This window comes from Corvus cornix, chromosome 2, assembly GCF_000738735.6.
Source record: "Corvus cornix cornix isolate S_Up_H32 chromosome 2, ASM73873v5, whole genome shotgun sequence".
NCBI lineage: Eukaryota > Metazoa > Chordata > Aves > Passeriformes > Corvidae > Corvus > Corvus cornix.
In genome coordinates this window covers 150,033,977-150,054,089 of record NC_046333.1, presented here as the reverse complement: position 1 = coordinate 150,054,089, position 20,113 = coordinate 150,033,977, and the positions used below count along the sequence as shown (strand labels likewise).

Below are 20,113 nucleotides of genomic sequence, written 5' to 3'. Positions count from 1 at the left end.
TGGGCAGTGACACCACCAGAGCTGTGTGCTGCTGAAGGACAACACGAATTTGGTCTGGGTCAGGCACAAGTCATGTTCTTTGTAGTTCAGCTGGGTCATGCACTGCAGTCAGTGGGATGGTGTGTCCTGCCAGCTACAGTGGTGGCCACCTGAACAAGCCACTCTGACTGGCTGAGAAAGTCATCAGAGCTTATGCAGTTTAGGGAACATTTTGCCTCATTCTGCATTTGATCAGGTGAATCCTTGTGTTGAACAGCTGGCTTAGATGTGAACATCCACTTTACAGATATTTGGGTGGCTTCAGTTCCAGGCTGAAACACCTGAATTAGGAGGTGTTACCAGGGGTGGTGGCCCACTAAGCTCCCATGAGTCAATGGAGATGTGGTCTGCAGCAGGTAGAACCTGGCTTATAAATACCAGGGCTGAGATTCAGTTGCCTAAAAGTGGATGTTTGCCATCATACAGGTGCTGTGGGTATCCTACCAGCCTCCAGATGCTGCCAGAAATCCTGTAAGACATCCTAGGTATCTTCCCAGTCCTGTGCAGGCATCTCAGTGCCTTAGGCCATCCCGTTACCTGTGTTTGGGCAACTCTGTTCTGGCTCTGCAGGCTGCCTAGGGAGACCATTCTGTGTTTGCTCCACTGTCTACACTGACTAGATATCTTCCTTTTGTAGTAGGAGCTTGAATACCTCGTGTGCAGAGAGACACCTAAAATTAGGTGGTTTAACCTCAAAATTAGTCCTGTGCCTGGTGTAGCAGCTGGGCTGGATGTGACCCTCTACTGGCCTGACTGCTGCTGCTGAATGTCTTTTGGGAATGTTTGTAGGCAGCCCCACTGGAGAGGCAGCCTTACTTTGCAAAGCTGGTTCCTATTTTGAAGGAAACTTCTTGTAATTCCTGCAGAGGCACCTGCACCTCAGCAGAGTGAAGGTCTCAAGCTCCTTTTGCTTCCCTGTTTCTTCTACAAACCACAAGTGTTGATACAGTGATGGTGATACAACAGATGTGGGTAGAGGCCAAACCATGAATGTGATGTCTGGTGCTGATGCTGCTGAGCCCGAAGCCACCTTCCTGCTTGCCAAGGGCTCTGAGCTGTGCTGTGACAGACATTCCTTCATGGTACAGTGAGATCAGGAAAGATAGACCAGGAGCTTGGAAAATCTAAGGGTCCTGAGGAGGCTTCGTTTGCTGTTTGCCTGCACCCACTGCTGACATAACTGCCTGCCTCTGCCCTCCTCTGGATGCAAGTCCAGTGAGGCAGAAATAAGGCAGGCAGCCCTGGGAGAAGGGGAAGGAAGCAAGAGGGGACATGGCTTGATGTTTTTGTGCGTGTCCAGACGCAGTGCCAGAGGGCAAGAACTTGTACCCAGCACGGATGGGAGATGCCAAGGATGGGGTCAGGGGAACAGCTGTGGCTGCTCTGATCATTCACGTGGATGACACGATGCTGATACCAGTTTGCTGTAGTCAGCAAAAGTGCTCAGCACCAAAACCAAAGAAAGCCTGGGCTCTCCAGCTCTGAGGATGTGGCTGCTTGTGAACAGCCAGGCCCTTGTGCGGGAGCTGCAATTTAGAGTCACAGAAGCATGGAATGGTTTGATTTGGAAGGGACCTTAAACCTCATCTCATTCCAACCCCCCTGCCATGGGCAGGGACACCTTCCACTAGCCCAGGTTGCTCCAAGCCCTGTCCAACCTGGCCTTGAACACTTCTAGGGATGAGGCAGCCACAGCTTCTCTGGGCAACCTGTGCCAGGGCCTCAGCACCCTCACAATAAAGAATTTTTTCCATATATCTAACGTAAATATCCCCTCTTTCAATTCGATCCCTGTACTCTCTGTCTTATCACTACAGATCCTGATGGAGAGTCTTTTCCAGCTTCCCTGTAGCCCCTTCAGATGCTGGAAGACGCTGTGAGGTCTCCACTCAACCTTCTCTTCTCCAGGCTGAACAACCCCAACTTTCTCAGCCTGTATTCACAGAAAAGCTGCTCCAGTACCTTTAGTGATTCATGGCCCCTCTCTGGACTTTTTTCCAGTTTAGGGAGGTTCAACAAAGCAGCCTGATACCCCAGGCTATACAGGATGCACATCTACTGGCTAAAGAACCCAGCAGTGAAAATCCAAAAAACCCCTAGAATAGGAGAAAATGGAGACAAACAGCTCATTCCCTTCTGAAACCTACAGAGAACCTGCCTCATGGAAGGTGGTGGCTGGAAGTATTCAGCGCTATGGAATATTCTTGAGTTCCCCTGAAATCTTCTGCTGATCATTTTCCTCTTCCCTGCTATGGCCTTCCCATCATCCCTGTTCTGGACTTCCCATGCAGTGGCAAGTTTGTCCTTCAGCAAAGGATGTCCATGGGCACCATTGTTCATGTCCCAGTTTACCTTATGATGAAATTTTTTGTAGTGAGGAACAGTCCTGATCACCTGTGTCAGAGCCTCAGCCTTTACTGGGACTTTGCTGCTGGGATGAATTTGCCTTTTCACAATTTTTGGGAAAATTCTGTCCAATGGAATGGCTTTGTGTTGATTTGTATTTTGCATTTGCTGTAACTTCATCTCAATTCTAGGCATCCTGAAACTGGATTTAACATCTTGTGGAAGCAGATACTAATTCAAACATTATCACATGCTGAACAGTGGTGGGAGTGTTAAAGTTGGAATTACTGAAGTGTCTTGCTGAAATGATGGACTGAGATATATTATTTGTTGTGAAGATATGGATTGTAGATGGATTTGGGATGAAGGAAGATACATAAATGTAGAAACAGTGTGAACTCTGCATTTAATTTGGACAAGTAAAATCAGGATGGCTACTGATTCTGGGAAGTTTCTTGCTAAACTTCATTATTTCAATGATAGTGAATATTAAAGTTCCTGATTAGAATTTGCAGTCAGATTGTGTCTCAGTAATAAGTGAGAATGAATTTAGTTATTGTTAAGCTGTTAAATGGTGTTTAACCATGTATTTAACATGAATTCAGGGACATGATTTAGAACTTCAATAGAGATGTTGGTAAAAGCAGTCTAAGGAGAGATTTGGGGTGATCTCTACCTCAAACAAATTCTGTTTTGGAATCAGTGACTCCTAAAGGTTCATATTCTGTTTTGAGCTGCGCCGTAGATTAACTGCATGAGTGAATAACAGGATTTATTTTTTAATGTAACAGTTTAACTAGAATAGGGATGAGATCTTTACTCCTTTTTGTATGAAAGCATTATTAAGATGTGAATCTACAGTACTCTGAGACCATTTGAAGGAGATAATGAATTGCAAACTGCAATTAATTTGCTTTGTTGATGGTTTATTTATACTGATTTTTATGTTCTCTTCGCCAGGTAAAGCCAGCCAAAGACTCTGTGTACTTTGGAGCACTTCTCTTCCTCTACACAGGTGATTTCTACCTGAATATCAAATTCCATGAAGATAACTGCAGCAGGGAGCTGCCTCTGTCCTGGCTCTGCCTTCCAAGTGTCCACATCCGTGCTACGGAGCCTGTGGCCCCAACTAAGCTGTAAATGCAGCGTGTGCTACTTGATTAACCACAGCACACAGCAGTGCTTGGCACATCCTCTGCTTGACCCCAGCTTGTTTCTGTCCACCCCCAGGCCACAGTCTCTACTTTGGAGGAACAGCTGAACACTTTCTGAATTGGCTGATAGTCATTTGGACAGCTGCTTTGGCTAATTTCAGAGGGAGCGAGAGAGAGATTATAACTATGCTGAAGTTTTCCTCTGTTTCCAGAAAGCCTTTGTAACTACTAATACATGCATTATACTTCAGTATACTCCATTGATATCAGTGGTTTGAAAGGGTCTTGAGGGCTGAATTTTACCATGTGTTTGAAGGTCTTAAATCCAATTTGAATAATCCTGTTTGATCATTTTTCAATAAGATTTGTGCATCTGTATGAAATTCCTCCTGGTTTATGCTGGACCCATGGCATGTTCCCTTGGGGTATAGATCTCTGTTAGATTTGTTCGCTGCTTGTTCTTGTTCATTTGCTTGCCAAGAATTTGGTGTCTTTGGTAGTAAATGGCAGTAGTGGTGCTTTTTAGTGTGTTACTGAAAGTAAGAATTGCAAATATGCCTCCAGTTATTCTCTGCCTCCCCTGAGCCCAGTGCCTCTTTTTCCTGGTAAAGTCACTGCCTTTAGTTTGGCAGATCTATGAACTAGAATGGAGAGAGGGTGAGGAAGAGCAAAAGAGTTTTGTCCTTGAAAGAATAAATAAGCCAATTTTTGGGCTGCCTAAGGCTTGCCTGTGAATTTGGGCTTTCACAGATCTGTTTTACACAGTCACAGTCACTTGAAACTTTTGCAGACACCTGAAGATCTACCAGAATTAATCAGATGATCATTAATATAACTTTTCATCAGTTTTTGCAAACTCTTCTCCTCAGATTTTTCATTCTAATATACTGCTTTTTGAATGTGTCTGTTTTTTCCTTTTTTGTTTACTTCCAAGTTTGGGGGTTTTTTAAAGTTTAATTATTAGGCAGTTAAGGCCATGGAATTCCTGAGTGTAAAAGTAGTTGTTGAATGTACTGATAATTTAGCTCGTTTTTCAGAATAATGTTTTTGTATAGTGAGACATGGTTTTACCCCATGTAAAGCAGGGAGCTGTCTTAGCTGTATGATTAATACATTATTTCATGGACCATATGTTTAAAACCTATCTCAGTCTTTTCTTAAATACATAGTTAAATTTGGTGGTAGTTTGCTTTTGGGGGTGGATACACCAAGATGTGGCAGGGACACTCCAGTTAGCTCTAGATGATTTAAATCTACATGCACAACCTCTTTGCAGATTCTTTGTTTCTTTAGCATTCATCCAAACGTGGGCCCCCACTGAATGCCTGGCCTGGTCCTTCCTGCTCAGTCCTGGCTCTCTGCACCACTCCCAGGGGTACTTTTAGATGTGACTGGTGTTTTCCATAGGGATGGCAGTGCTCAAAACTCCATTCATTGCATGCTTGCAAATGACTGTTCATCCTAAATATATTCCTCACCTGAGGGAACTACAGCTGTAGCATGGTAGCTGTATTTCCAGTGTATGCAGGGTGTTATCTCTAAAAACCTGTATTGTGGCAGTGTTATCAGTGTTTGTGCTTGAGCTGTGGCTCTGTACTCAGCCTTGAAAGTGGAAGTTTTCAGTCTTGACCTGATGAAAATCTGAGCCCTGCTGAAGATTTATTTGCAATGATTTACTGCTCTGTCAGGTGCCAGTCATGTCCAGTAACAAAACTGTTCCTTAAACTGGCACAGTGGCTCTGGGCCAGAGACACCCATGGAAAGAGGGTCCAAGAGCTGAGCTGGGCCTGTTTTTCTGTGTTGGTGGAGCTTTGCTGACCAGATTGTGTCGTGAGGCTGAATTCTCTGTCACTGGATAGGCAATACATGGAAAAATAAGATCCAAGGACAGCAGGAGCTAAACCAGTTCATCTTCTCCATAAAAGCTTGATTTTGACATGTGTGTCTGTACTATGTTGCACAACACTCTTGCAGCAAATTCCAAATTGGGTTTCATTTAGCTTTGCCAGAAGATAATCTGCAGATTCTAGGAATACAGCTAAGGCTTCATAAGGACCTATTGCATTTGAAATAAAAATGTTGTGAAGTAGCTGCTGTTGCAGTCAGGATGCTTCAACTTACCTGGCTAAGGGATTATTCTCTAACTAAGTTTTGACAATGTTCTCTGAGAAGAGAGGGTCTTGTTCTGTGAAACCTGTCCTGGGACGCAACATTCCTGTGCCTTTTACACATAAAGGATCCCGATCCACAGCCCACTGAAGCTGTTGGAACAGGAACAGGTTTTATTATAACAAAAGCAAGCTGCATATTTTCTAGGTATACAACATGCCATTATAAATCTGCCATATGTGCACATAAATATAAGTTCTTACGTGTGAGCTGACCCTTAAAGGTCTATCTGTTCATTATATAGTAGACTATTCTGTCCCTTGTCAACTTTGATGCTTAGTTGCTTTTGGCATTTATGATATCTTCCCCAATTTTCTCACACTTCTACTTGTCTTGGTGAGAGAGATGAAACACAAGAAGTTCTTCCTTCTGGGGATCATTTTTGACTTGTCCAGAAGGAAGATATTTAAGTGTTAGTGTAATTTGGAGAAGGGTTGAGGGAAAGGTGCTTAAAATCACTCGGGTTGCTGTCAGAATTGGTCCTTGCAGTGCTTGAAAGAAGGATGATACTTGTCTTATCTACTTCTGGTACTGAAAACTTCTTTTTCTTTCTCTGAAACACCCAGCAATTATTTTGAACATGATGAGCTGAACTGTTCATTTTAAATCTGATATGAACCAGTGGTTGCAATGAATTATTCCTAATTTAAATGGCCATTGCTGAGAGCAGATGTTGGTCCCATATATGAATTCACTGGAGAAGCATAAGTTATGTAACTTTAACTGAATAAATACTTGTGTCTTGTTATTTACATGTCTGCCAGTCTCTTCTGTCTGTAGTTTTTGATTGTGTTCTTGTGTGTTTTTGCTGAGAATAATGCATATCTCTTGATGCTGTATTGTGTCTCTGAAAGCATGTGTTTGACCCTGGAACTGAAATTTCAGCTTCACTCAAGCTTTCACTTCCTAGCTGTTTCCTTCTGGGGTTAGGTCAGTATTCTTGGGTTGTTCAGCATCTTTTTAGCTCTTAGCTTCTCATCTTGCTCTTTCTCACCTCATCCTTCCCACTGACTCTTCCACTCACTGCCCTTTTCTGCTTTTCTTTGTTTGGTCCCTGCAGAAAGGATCAACTTGTCCCTTTCTTTTTTTCCTTCCTTTGCATCTCTGTTAGAGCTCCCCTAACACTTTGTTCATGTTGGGGAAAAAATTGCTTCAAACCCAATTTCATCTGCTAAACTGGAGTTTGACTCTCATATATCCTCTCTTTAAAGCATCTTGAGCTATTTCAGTTGAACAGGATTTTGTCTGTTTTGTTGCAATCTGATGTTTCTTGTTGGAAGGATACTTTAGGCCACTGTATTCATGATGCATCAGTTCCATAACACCAATGGGACTTTGTGTGTAGGTGACATGTCATTTAACATACATTGCTTGCTTACTGTTCCTGATTCAGCAAGATATCCAAGCATGTGCTTAATGTTAAACACATCAATAGAAACACATTAATAGTCCCTCTTGTGAAAGCTAATTCAGTCACACATTTCCCTGGGAAAGTTGCTAAACGTGGACCCAGATGTGCAATCTTCATCTGAACCTGAAAACTTGGCATGGAGGCCCACTTGCCATTGTGTTGCGTGGGTCATCACCACTCCCTGGAACCCTGGTACAAGAAGGCATCTCACCAAAATCTGGCACTGTGTCTGTCCAAGTCTGGGAGTGCAGAAGATCCTTCCAGGCCAAGATGTGCTCAGTGTGTATCTATACCAACCACAGCAATGCACCTTGGGGGTGTAAATCAGATGCACAGGCTTGCCCACATTGTCCCCAGTGCTGTGCCCAGTTGCTGTGCACCAGGCAAAGCAGTGCTCAGCCACCTCCTGCTTGCAGTTGCGCTTCCAAGTGTTTCTCTCCCAAGGGCTGGTGCCTGCACATCCTCCCAGCCTCCTCATCTCCACAGCCACAGGAAAACTCCTCAGGAGCTGCTCAGAAATCACTTAGCATAAGGGAGGGCATACGTTCACAAAGAGGCAGCACAGCACCATTTCTGAGATGAGGGAGCAGTGGATCCTCTGCAGAGAAGAATTTGTTATGGCCCAGCATTCTCTGATGCCATGGCTGGAGAAGGGCGACTTCAACCCCTCTTCAGCCTGGATTCAGCTTGAAAAAAACAAAGTAGACGCTGCCAGAGAGAAATCAGGCCAACTATTGAAACAGTTTAACAATGAGCATCTTGTTAATGACTATGAGGATGTCATCACTAATCTGTGTCAGAAACAGGGCCCTTCTGCTCTCCAAAGTCTGCCCATGTTCTTACAAACTGGTCCAGGCTGGTGGCTGAAGTGACGCCATGGTCTAATTCAGGCATCTGCCTTCCACCTCCTTTCCCAGCAGCTCAGATCCAGAGCAGAGATGCCATTCCCTCCCCATTCCTTTGCCTGATTCACTTCTTCGTGTGGCCACAGGAGGCTGAACCCATGCAGTGGGTTTGGGTTGAAAAAGGGAAAGAAAAGGCAGAGGAGTGTTTTCCTTTAGTGTGTGCACATGTGAGCGAGTTGCTGATGTGAAGCTGCATCATCATACAGAAGCCTGTGAGGTTGCAGCATCCCAGACCAGAACTTTTGGGGCAGAACAGGGATAAATGAGCATTGGGAGGAAGGGAGGGAAAAAAATGCAGAGGGAAATGCTACAGGGCTACAGAGACACCTCCATGAGGTGCCCAAAGTTAACTGGGATGAATCAAGGTGAAATGGGTTGTGTAACTGCCACAGCATTAAAAATAGGTTACGCTGTATATTAAGATTTCATTTATAAATTGTTTATAGAGCATTCATAAATGTTAGATGTGGTAAGCACGTTATGCACACAAACACTTTGTGTTCCAGCATTATCGATGGCCATGTCCACAGCAGCTGCAGGTATTATGGATGGTTAAATCACAGCTCTGGAGACCAGCAGTTCAATAGCAATACACAGTACATGATTCATCAGTCACCTCAACGTGTATCAAGAAATTATGTGCTCTTTCTAAATGGAACCTTAGTATGAAGTGTGACCTTAGGAACCGTGAAACAGGGAACTTTTGCCCCTTTTGTCCTTTTTTTTGTTCCTAAAAAAACCCAAAACAAACAAAAAAAACCCCACCAACACCTGCCCCCCTCTCTCCCCCCCCAACTCTCAATTCACCAGTTTAATAATGATTGTTCTTTTCCTCACCTCTGGCTTGAGAAAGGCCACAGGCTCCTGAGAATTGTAAGGATTTATGGAACACATACAGTATTTGGATGTGCTCCCCTCTGCTGCAAATGTGATTTGTGTGTTTTGGGGGTATGGACTCCAGGGATGCAGAAGGATGTCACCCCAGCAGGATGTCACCTTGCCAGCCAGGGTGTCTGCAGGTCCCTGGAGAGAGCACAAGAACAGAATGTGAATGTTAATTAAGCAAAGAGAAGAACAGAAGAGTGATGAAGTAAGACTTCGACAGGAGAATTTAATTTATTCAAATGAACCCTACAGCCAGCTCTGGGCATTTGCTTACATGGAAGATGTCACCAGAGAAGATGCCACCATTGCCGAGCCCCAACACAAGGCAGACCAGCTAAGAATTGTCCTTCCCTACCATGGCATCCTCCATAAACCTGGAGGAAGGCATAAAGCCTGCCCATCCCATCCCATCCCATCCCATCCCATCTCTCACTTCCATGCAGAGCTGAGTCTCACAAGACTCTCTTTATAAGTGGAAGAGAAAGAAGGTGCTCCTGTCTTTCCACTCGTGGCTGAAGTCCTGGCCTGGGCTGTGTCTTTACAAGTCTCTTGAGGAGGGCACTGCAGGGACCTGGCCCAGGTCTGTAGTATTTGAATTGTGTATCAATGTAAGCCACTTGCACGTGGTGATAGGTGGATAATGTGCATTTAATTTAGCACAAAAATAAGACAAAATAGGTGCAAATGCTTTGGGATATTATTTTCAACACAAATATTGGGTAAATCTACCAGATTTTCCTTTTTGTGTACTCTCCAAATGTTGCTGCTGTTGGTTTCAATATAAAATCACATCCTCTAAAGCTTGTCCTTGCTGGGGGCTTGGGGTCACACAAGCTCTGTTGAGAAAAACAATAGGAGGGATCAGTGGTGTTGTTAACACAAACCTCTTTATTTAAAAACACTGGGTATGAACAGGAGCCACATAATCTGTGCTTCCCAAAAAATCCACAGGACAAGGGGCTCTATAAGGAAACACCCACCCTGCATCAGGAAAATTTCCAATCTGAAATGCCTGGGTTTTGCCAGTGGCTGTAAAGTGAGGCCATAGTGATGAGTTGAGATGGAGACATGCACTAACCAGACCAGTGCATTCATATGAGATAAATCAGAACTACAGAATGATCTGGGTTGGAAGGAACCTTAAGGGTCTCATTCCAACCCCCTTGCCATGGGCAGAGACACCTTTCACTAGACCAGGTTGCTCAGAGCTCCATCCAACGTGGCCTTGAACACTTCCAGAGATGGGGCAGCCACAGCTTCTCTGGGCAACCTGTGCCAGGGCCTCAGCACCCTCACAATAAAGAATTTTTTCCTAATGACTAATCTAAACCTATTTTCTTTCAGTTTAAAGCCATTTCCCCTTGTCCTATAAATCGCTGTGTCCTGTCCCATCAAACATGGATGAAGTGAGCAAATAGGTTTAAAAGTTTCAAAGGACCCAGGGAGATACCTCTGAACACCAACTCTGAACACAGGAGACTCATTTCTTTCGAGAACACACAGAGCAAACCCCTTTCCCTCCCCCTCCAGGATGCAGTAGTGTGGGATTCAGGTTTGTACCTGGACTCTTCAGCTGCTATGGTACAAACACGAGGACTGTGGCTCATTCCCAGTACTTTTCCTTTCCACTACACCCACCATGGGCCAGGTGCATGGTGACCTTCTGGGTGAGCAGGTTACCAGGCAGCATGTCAGCAAGGAGCCACATGATGGGGAAATACAGCTCTCCTGGGGACCACCCATGTGAAATGTCCGGGGGAAGAGGGAGACCTGCTTCCTGTCAGCTTTGTGCAAACCTGCTCTGATGAGACCCTTGGCTGAGAGGCTGTTCCCGAACGAGCATGGTCATATTTTCCCTCTCTCTGTTCCCTGCACCCCTGGCTGCACTGTAGATAAGGCAGCAGTGCTTTGGCAGCTGGGTGATGCTCTATCTGTTTGCACATGCAGGACACTAATGGAAATGTGCCACCCATCACTATCACTGGGGTCACTTTGCCTCTGCTCGTCGTGCTGGGGACATTGGCTGGTTGTTTTGGTGGCAATGCAAAGAGCAGTGATGCTGGGCACTGATCACAGACCAGGCAGACATCTGCTTTCAACACTGACAAAGCCCCTGCACCAGTCTTGCTCACTGCTCTGTTGGTCAGTTCCAAACCTCTTTTCCCCTTGCTTTAGATTTTTAGTTTCAGGGAATTTTTTTCTGACATCAGATTTATTTATTTCATAGTCCCTCAATGTTCTCAGTGTCACTTTTCTGCAAGTAGACTGTACCATTTTTCCTGTTCATTCAAACCCTGGGTTTCTGGGTTTGGAATGCTCAGACACAGTCCTAAGTCCTGTGCTGTGGATGAAGTCCACCTGATGCCTTAGGTTTTAACTTTCATATTTTTGAAATCCTGTACTGCCTAGTGTGTAACTCTGAAGCTTCTTGTAGCCTGTTGACTTCTGCTCTCTCATGCTAGGTAGACATCATAAAGCCTCTCCAGGCCTGCTCTGCAAGGGCACTCAGACCGTCCTAGGCCCAAAATGTGTAAAGCAAAGCCTCTAAAGGGGGGGCAAGCTTGGGGAAACTGCATCATTAACTGAAGGTTTAATTGGAGAATGAACCCTGATATGCAAATGAACTGGACTTAGAAAAGTGTGAAGAACCTGTGACCTGTTGTCCATCTTGGGGTCCATTTTTGGCAGTAGCCTCTGGGCTCCCCAGGGTGTACCTTTGAAGGCCTTTCAAATAAATACCTACCTTTATTCCCTTATTCTTGTCTAGTCTCTGATTTTAGGAGGCCTCTTAAGGCATCACCCCCCTCTCAGTGCCTCTCATGGCTTGTCCACCTCCTGCCCTGCTCAGCTGCCTGCCTGATTTCAGTGTTAGGCACTGAGAGGACAGTAAGACTCCCGCCTCTCTGGGCTCTCCCTTCACACCTGGCACATCTGGTTTGAATCAGTCCACAATACTCTTGTCCTCTCTTCCCTCATCTCATCCCCAGTCCTCCCACTGGCTCCCCACCAGCACACAGGTAAGGCCGGTTCTGGCAGCCCTGGTACATTGGAGAGGAGGCAGGAGGAGAGGAGGTTTAGTATCACCTTACTATCTCCTGCAAAATCCGTGTTTTGTTGCTTAGTGACAACATCTTTATACTTGGTCCCAGTGCTTCATGTGCAATGCTGAATGTGAGGCACTGCCATGCAGCAAGAAGTTAAGCTTTGCTAAATGCCACATGTCCCTCAGCACTGTGATGGGGTTCCCAGCTCCTCTTCCAAACACTTGAGGGCACATCAGGCCCTGTCACTGCAGATGGGCACAGCCACCCCCCACCTCCATGGCACCAAAGCTGTGGTGGCTCTCTACCACATTCAGAACATCCCAAATATTGCTTGTGTCCAGAGGAGGGTGGGATGCGGTCTGGGGGCAGATTCTCGTTGCCTAGAAGGACAGAGTTCCTCAGACCAACCCACAGAGCTCAGGAATGAAAGACAATTGCCTCACATGTGTAGCTACAGCTTTGCTTACTTTGACCCAAAGTTTATTTTTATTCCACAGTCTTCCCCAGGAGGAAACACTTCAGCAGCTCTTTTTCTCACTTATACCTGAAGATAAAAAGGCAACTCCTAACAGTTTTCAAGCCTCTGTCTTGTGGATACTGTAATTCACATTAAGAGAGGAGGCTCTGGTGCTGCAGGCAGTGGTAGCCAGAGTGTGCAACAACCCCAATGACATGAGCAAGGGAACACATTGAGCAGCCACCCTCAGCTTGTGTGTGTGGTGCACCTTGTGCTTGTGGGTCCAACAAATGCAAGGGAAGGGAAGGGAAGGGAAGGGAAGGGAAGGGAAGGGAAGGGAAGGGAAGGGAAGGGAAGGGAAGGGAAGGGACCTATAATGGTCATCCAGTCCAAATGCCTGACCACTTCAGGGCTGACCAAAAATTAAAGCACGCTATTAAGGTTGTTATCCAAATGACTCTTAAGCACTGACAAGCTTGGGGCACTGACCAGTTCTCTAGGAGGCTGCTTCCAGTGTTTGACCTGACCTCTCAGTAAAGAAATATCCCCCCCAAGAAAACCAAGGCATTGGGAATTAGGAACAATCAATGACTCAGAATTGGACCAAGACTAAAAGAGTGGCAGAACTCCCCATCTGTATGAGAGAGGAGCTCGGGGATGAAAGCCTGGTTCAATCAAAATGAAGTGACTGCTGTATGAAAATGTGTATTTCATGGGCTACCTATGACTGACAATGCACCGGATATATTTTGGACAGTCTGCCTTGCTAGTAAACCCTGCCTAATCCATTCAAGGGACTGGAGTGGCTGCGGCAGCCTTGTCTACACCAAAACAATATTCCATATCTGTCTTGTTTGATATTGTTTCATAGAATGCAGCACAGTCTCAGCTGAAAACTGCATTTCTGTTCTTAGAACAAAAGATCTCTCCTTTTAGGTAAAGCATCCATTTGCATTAGGAAGACCCAGGGGATGTGGGTACAAGAACATGCTTTATCCACAGGCGAGGTTGAGCAGGGCTCATGGTAAGCCCCAGCTCATCTGTCTCAAAAAAAAAATTAAAAAACCAAGTCAGGGCTGTAGCAACACAGTTGGACAGTATTTTATCTGCCATGCTGGGCAGCAAACCTGCACCTGCAATGGTGCACAGGAGGGCTGTAACAGCGAGAACATACCTCTGGAATGGATTTAGAGATAATAAGAAATCATCTTAATGCGACTGTTGAATGTACAAGGGATCTGGTAATAGTTACCACAGGTACACTTTCATTAACTCCCTTTAATTTAAAAGCTCAGTGTTTGCAGGAATCTTTTACTGGCAAAAAAAAAGTGAAATCAAATGAAAAGCAATCCTTCTGAAAAGCAGTGCTGCTGTTTCCCCCAGGAGCTGCACAGCACAGCCTGAAATCACCTGCACTGATCCTCCAGCCAGCTCCTGCAGCCCTTGGATGGGCCAGACGAGCACTGCCTGTCCTGCAGTGCCATCCCAGTGTCACCCATTCCCCCTTATCTCTACAGCAGGGACACCCCATGTTCACTGAGTACAAACAGGGCTTGGGTGGGATCTTTCCAGTGAGCAGAACACAAATGACAGCACCCACCACATCACCAGAGCTGCACCTTTTCCCCGTGTTCCAGGTGAGACTGGGCAGAGTCCAGGCTTGCAACAATAATGTTCCTCCACCCAGGAATAACCAATGTTCATACTCATTGGAAAAAAAAAAATTAAAGAGGTGGTTTAGTATCCAAACCTGGTATAGCTCTGCAACAAATTTTATAATCAGTAAGAAATGTAACTCCCCTGAAAGTTTATAAGCTATTTGATCTACCCAATGCTTTATCTGCTCAAATCAATAAACACACCATGAAAATTAGGGATTTCAAAACAAAAGCCTGTAGCTGAAACTTGTGATCGCTGAGTTTGGGGGAGGCAGAGCATTGCTTCAACATAGGGGTGCCCCATTCCCTCCTCCACTCCCCACCCTCCACCCCACAGAGGTTTACACCAACTGCTCTCAGGGAATGAGGAGCAGAGCTGATGGTTGACTTTTCAACATCTTGCTGAGCTCTTCTCCTAGATTTTCTGTGAGCTATTCAGCTGTGTGAAAGCCTTCATACAGATTCAGGCATTTCAGAGGACAAATGTTGGGAAGGCTGTAGGAAATTTTGGTGCAGTGATGGAGTATTCCTGTGGCTGCAGTAGGAAATGCCTTTATTGGTGGAAGCAGGATGAGGGGTGGGGACACAGAGAGGAAAAATAGTTGGGTTCAGGAAAGGTTTATTACAGGAAAATAACCCAACCATTAGATGCTATCTGTGTTGTGAATCATATGCTTTTCCAGCTCAGCTTCAGTGGAGTTCCATGCTCCACAGAGTGTGGTGTTTCAGTGAGGTGACCTTTGGGCACGACTGGGGGCTTTAGGGCTAAATGTGCCAAAATTGCTTTGCTTAACCATGTCCCCTCAGCTTGCCCTTGAGACCTCTGTCACAGGAGAATTATGAGAAGCCATAGCTGTGGGGTTGACTTCGAGTTTTTATTAATGATCAAATGATGATTGGATGGAAATTAATTGGTGATTGAGTGAAAATCAATTGGTGATTAAGCAATAATTGGATGTTAGTTAAACAGTGATTTAACAATGAGTTGACAATTATTTGAAAAATATTTAATGGTGATTTAGGTGATGCTTGAATGATAATTTAGACAGGGATATGACAATGATTTTGAAAGTGATTTAAAAAGTGGTCAAACACTCTACTACTTACTTCACTTCAAATAATTAACCTACAGCTGGGTATATGGTGCCAGCATACAATGGACTTGTAGGCCCAATGTGAAATATTACTTATCTCCATCTAGATATCAGATGTTGGGTAAGGGATCTCTCAGCCTCAAGAAGTAACCCTGAGAAATGTCTCTGCTCAAGAGATAGATCAGGGCTGTGCAGCCCACTGCCATGCAGGAGATGGGGCATCACTGAGCTGGGGGATTTCTGTCCTGTGGTTTTAGGTGGAGGCACAAGAAGTGTGTTTGGTGTCCTATGTCTATCTCCTTTTTCTTTTATTGACTTACAGGATGCAATCCAAAATAACCTGCAAGAAGCTTTGGCTACACTATAGGCTGTTAACAGAAGGATGTGTCTAGGTCTTGATACCTTTCAACCTCTTCATCCTTCCCCCCAGCATTCCCACAGGCTGGAAGGACCCACAGAAAGTTGATGTCTTTCCCCACCCCACCACAGAAGTTTGTAGATGCTTTCAGCTGGGCCCACCTGGAAAAAGCAAAGGGTCCAGGGCTGGGAGTTTTTATGGGATAAACCAGGAATGAAAAAGTACTTCACAGGAGAAGAAAATACATATCTATGAGTGACTTTGGGTGTTTTCTCTGTAGTGCATCCAGGGCATCTCCTTGCCCTTGGTTGACCTTCACATCACCACAAGCTTGAGCAGAAGCCCACATGGGCTGTGGAATGGGAAATGTGAGTTGAGGGGCTGCTCTGCATAAGAAAGAGCTGAGATCTCTTACTCCTGAAGACAAGAAGTTGGAATGAAATGGAATGGCCACTATCCATTGTTGTGCATCAGTTTGCAGGCAATATCCCTGTAAGGGTAAGGGTTTAGCATCAATGAGGCTGATTGATTGATTGGTAGATAGATAGCTAAAGCAATATTTTATACTAAAAATGGTGTCTGGAGAAAGGACTTTGCAAAGAAAGTTGGGTCACAAAGTGAACCTCACAATGAGGAATGCAAAAGTGATCAACACAGTTAATCGGGTCTTTACTTCATGTACTGGAGCCTTCCCAGGGCTACTCCAGTCATGGTAGCCGGAAGTCATTGCTCTGTCCTCTCCAGCACTTGCGTCGTTTTCTTATTTCTCATTTCTGACTTGTTCACCATCCAGTTTAGCCCCACTTTGCCATCTGAGGTGGCAATATCACCTTTGCAGTTGGGTACCAGGACTCTCTGGGTGCACAGGAGCAAAAGGGATCCTGTGTGGAGAGCTGGCAAAGACCAAGCTGCAACAGGAGCCCAGGCAGGCTTGAATCCAGCACCTGATGAATGGGTGGGAATCCACCTGAGAGCCTCTGGTCTGCAGGCTGAGCATGAGAACAGGCATCTCAAAGGAAAACAGCTTTGAGAATGCTCCTGGTCTTTGTGAAACTCATCCCACCACAGGCTGTGACTCCCACAAAGCATCTCAGCATGTGAAGTGAGTGACTGCTCATCCAAACCCTTCTCCCACAACCTCTGATGCTTTGCCCCAGGCTCATCAGGAGCCTCAGAGCCATGTGCAAATTAAGGTGGAATTAAATCCCTTCTCTTACAAGGAGCTCTTTAGGGAAAGGTCCCCCCAAGGATCTGGGTTTCATCCCCTAAACTCAACTTTTCACCATCCCTCTCCTGGCCTCAGGTGTGTATGGAAACTCTCCCTGTCCCTCGGTACATCTGGCAGTTCTGGCTGCGTTTCTGCAGGCAAGGAGAGCTGACAGCCTGTGAAGGGGCCGTGCAGGGCTGCATCTCTCTAAATACTGATTTTTGCAGCAAAGGCACCAGCGCTGCCAGAAACTCCTGCAGGATTCAGAACCATTAAAGGATCACAAGCAATGCAAGTGTCACTGGGTCCTTCTGTGAAAGCTGGAGGGAGCCTGTCCCCATTCAAGGAGCAGCTGGCACATGGAATTTGTCTGAGCAAGCTGTAAAGGATCTCTCAGCCCTGCAGGGTCTGTGCAGAGTGGCTGGCACGGCTGCCTCAGCAGTGAGTCACACCTGTACTCCACTTTCCAACACAAGGCATTACATGCAAATGTTCTGGGGCGTTTTTGGCAAGCAGCTTCATCCTGGTACCCCCTTTGCCTCTTCCCTTAGCTACAGCACCTTGTGTAACTGAGAAATATGGCATATTTATCCCATTCCTCAGGCTGTCTCTATGCTCTTTCACTGTACCTTGGAAACCAAATTTCTATTCTTGCCAACAAATCACTTTCAGACAAATGGGGGAGTGTGTGGTAGCTTGGATTTCTTTTAAATTTTTTTTTTAAGAATTTTTTTTTACAATCTAAGTAAAGACTTTAGGATCTATTTTTAAAGATTATATTCCCCCCCCCCCCTCCACCCACTGTGCTGCAACAACTGAACACTTTGGCTTGATGAGAATATTAGTAAAGCAGTCACAATCTGTAGGGTGCACTTCTTAAAACTACATTGCATAATGGGAAAAGCATAACACAACAAAATGTGGTGGGGGCTGGGGTTTTCTGTAGTATGGGAACTTCAGCCAGGATTGATCACCAGCTGGTTCACAGTAACCCACCCCCCGACCTTTCCTGCTTTTGTCTCCCAGATAGAAATCTATCGATTTTAGAGCTATGCTAGAGCATGGTTAATACAATGTTTTGTGGGAAATGTACCTGCTTAAACAATCTCGTTCTCTTCCTTGATATATTTTGGTATTTAAAGAAACCAATAAGTACAGTAATGGCAATGATACGCCTGTAAGATGATTTGAAAATTGTGGTTTTACCATTAGAGTCTGGGGGAATTGCATTAGCTCTAATAAAATCCTATAGAACTTCAATGAGGGCAATAACTTTAAAATGTTTTTATTAGCAACATTGCCAATATCTGTTCTGAGATCTGCAGTGTTAACAAATTAGACGTAAGAAAAAAATTCCATTTCATTTGGATGAAGACTACTGTGTTCAAGGAAAAACACAGCACTTCCTAGATTTTATTGGAAGTCCTTGGGAATTAGCCACCCACATGGGATGTAATGAGTGATTAATGCTGGTCATGTGCTATTTATTCCTTAAAATGTAATCATGAGCTGATTATTTTATGATTTGATTAAGAATCTGCATGGACTTAGATTCAAAGGAAAACACATGGAAGAAGAGTTGAAAGACAAAGGTTGCTGCTAGGTAAGGATATTCTTGGGATCTTGGTGTAACCAAATATCTCTGATTAAGATTCAGCTTTTGCAGTGCTTTAGGCTTCTGTGCGCGTGCATCTGTCTTAGAAGAACTGGGCTAAGTCGATGAGGGTAGGTGAGTGAATTTGGCCTTATTCTTCAGATCTTAGTGCAGCTAAAAGCAATAACATTGCACTTCAGGGCTCTGGAACACGTGGGGGAGAAGGGACAGAAAAGGTGAAGATTTGATATGGTGTTTAAACTTTGAAAAAGAAAGGTGTTCATTGTGAACTGAGCTCCCGTTTGAATAACCACTCTTTGGGGGTGCCTTAGGATACAGCAAACAGGAAACTTTGGATGATAACAATGATAAATTAATAGTGTCCTGTGGCTCTGTGCTTTGGCATATAATGAAGGACACTGGAAGACAGGTACATGTGACTGTCCCCGCTACTGAGATGGGGTAACAACCACAGCACCACCAAGTCCCGGGATAGATGCTTTCTTGGCCACTTCTTGTTTCTGATTTCCTAAACTAATCTGTGCTGGCCTACAAGAGGGTTGAAGCTATCTGTTTGGGGCAAGGTGAAAAAAAAGAAAGATGTTTTCTTTTTTAACAACTGTTTTTTTCTTCGTTCTAGAGCAATTTCTTGTCTTTCTCTTTTTTGGTAGGTTTTTCTTTTGAAGGCCTGAGATGTGACCATGTTAACTGAGAAGCCTTCTCCAGGAGGTGTTGGATATCAAAGTCTAGGAAGAGCCTTGTGTGATCCAGAAGGTGATTTTGAGTTGAGCCACAGAGAAGCCACAAGGTGTATGTCTGCAAATCTGCTGGCCTTCTGCTGGTAATTGCAGGGAGAAGAGGAGGAGGCTATATCTGTGTACAAATGCAAAACAGTTGATGTGAGAATGGAAGCTTATCCTAATTAACTGAGTGGAAGCAAATTCAATTTGTCTGGCAAATATGTGCATGTTGAATTCAGTTTGCTTTATAATGGTTTGAGTTCAACGCTGTTAAAGGACTGTGATCCAGGACATAATGCCTGGAAGCAGACAAGAGACTTCACCAGTGGGAGTCTGTCCCTGTCTGAGGAAAAACTCAGGAAGAAATGTAGAATAAAAGATGAGGCAAAGAATTCCCAACTCTGCTGTGTGGCAACCAGTTTTGAAACAGACTGACTGCCAAGTTTAAAAGATGGTCAATGTTTAGAGGTCCACAGACAGTAAACAGTCTTTAGCCCTTTCTGGCTTTGCATGTGCTGAGATGACGTCAAACATGTCATCAAAATGTTGTGTTCAGCCTGCTGGTTGGAGGACAGGAGAGAGGGGTTGACAGGCCTTGCAAGTAGCTGGTGTTTTAGCCTGAGAGTTAAAAGGAGGTGAACTTATTCACACAAAATCCAACCTTTTGTTGACCCCTGTCATTCATAGTTTCTCTGAAAGCTCTTTGATTTGGAGGAAGTTATTTTGTTGTTTTCTAAAGTGTTCCTTCTGGAAATGGCTCCTCTTGGCTTCCTAAGCATTGATGGAATTTTTCCTTCTGAACAAATGTTGCCATCTGCTTTTTCCATCTTGTATCCCTTCCTCATCACCACTCCCTTGCCCTCTTTTGTGGTTCCTCCTACCTTCTACTACTTGCCACTTTTTGGATGCTTTTCTGTGCTATGGCAGACACACAGCATCAGATAAAGACTTGGCAGTGCTTCTCTCCTGGAGCTTTCTTTATGTGTCCCACACTCCTTGCCTCCAAGCCCTCCCCAAACACCGCTCTCCCAGTCTTCTCCTACCTCACCTCA

The 20,113-nt window shown here is 44.8% G+C and overlaps 1 protein-coding gene across 6 annotated transcripts in view; it reads left to right on the top strand.

The window, feature by feature from the left end:
* The window catches only part of TRAPPC9 (trafficking protein particle complex subunit 9), a 462,128-nt gene extending 455,668 nt beyond the window's left edge, over positions 1-6,460 (top strand). For all 6 annotated transcript variants that reach the window (XM_039548554.1, XM_039548555.1, XM_039548551.1 and 3 more), the window contains one exon: positions 3,346-6,460. In XM_039548554.1, coding sequence (XP_039404488.1) covers positions 3,346-3,525 — 180 coding nt within the window. In that variant the 3' untranslated portion in view covers positions 3,526-6,460. The remainder of the gene's footprint in view (positions 1-3,345) is intronic.
* Positions 6,461-20,113: the final 13,653 nt, after the last annotated feature.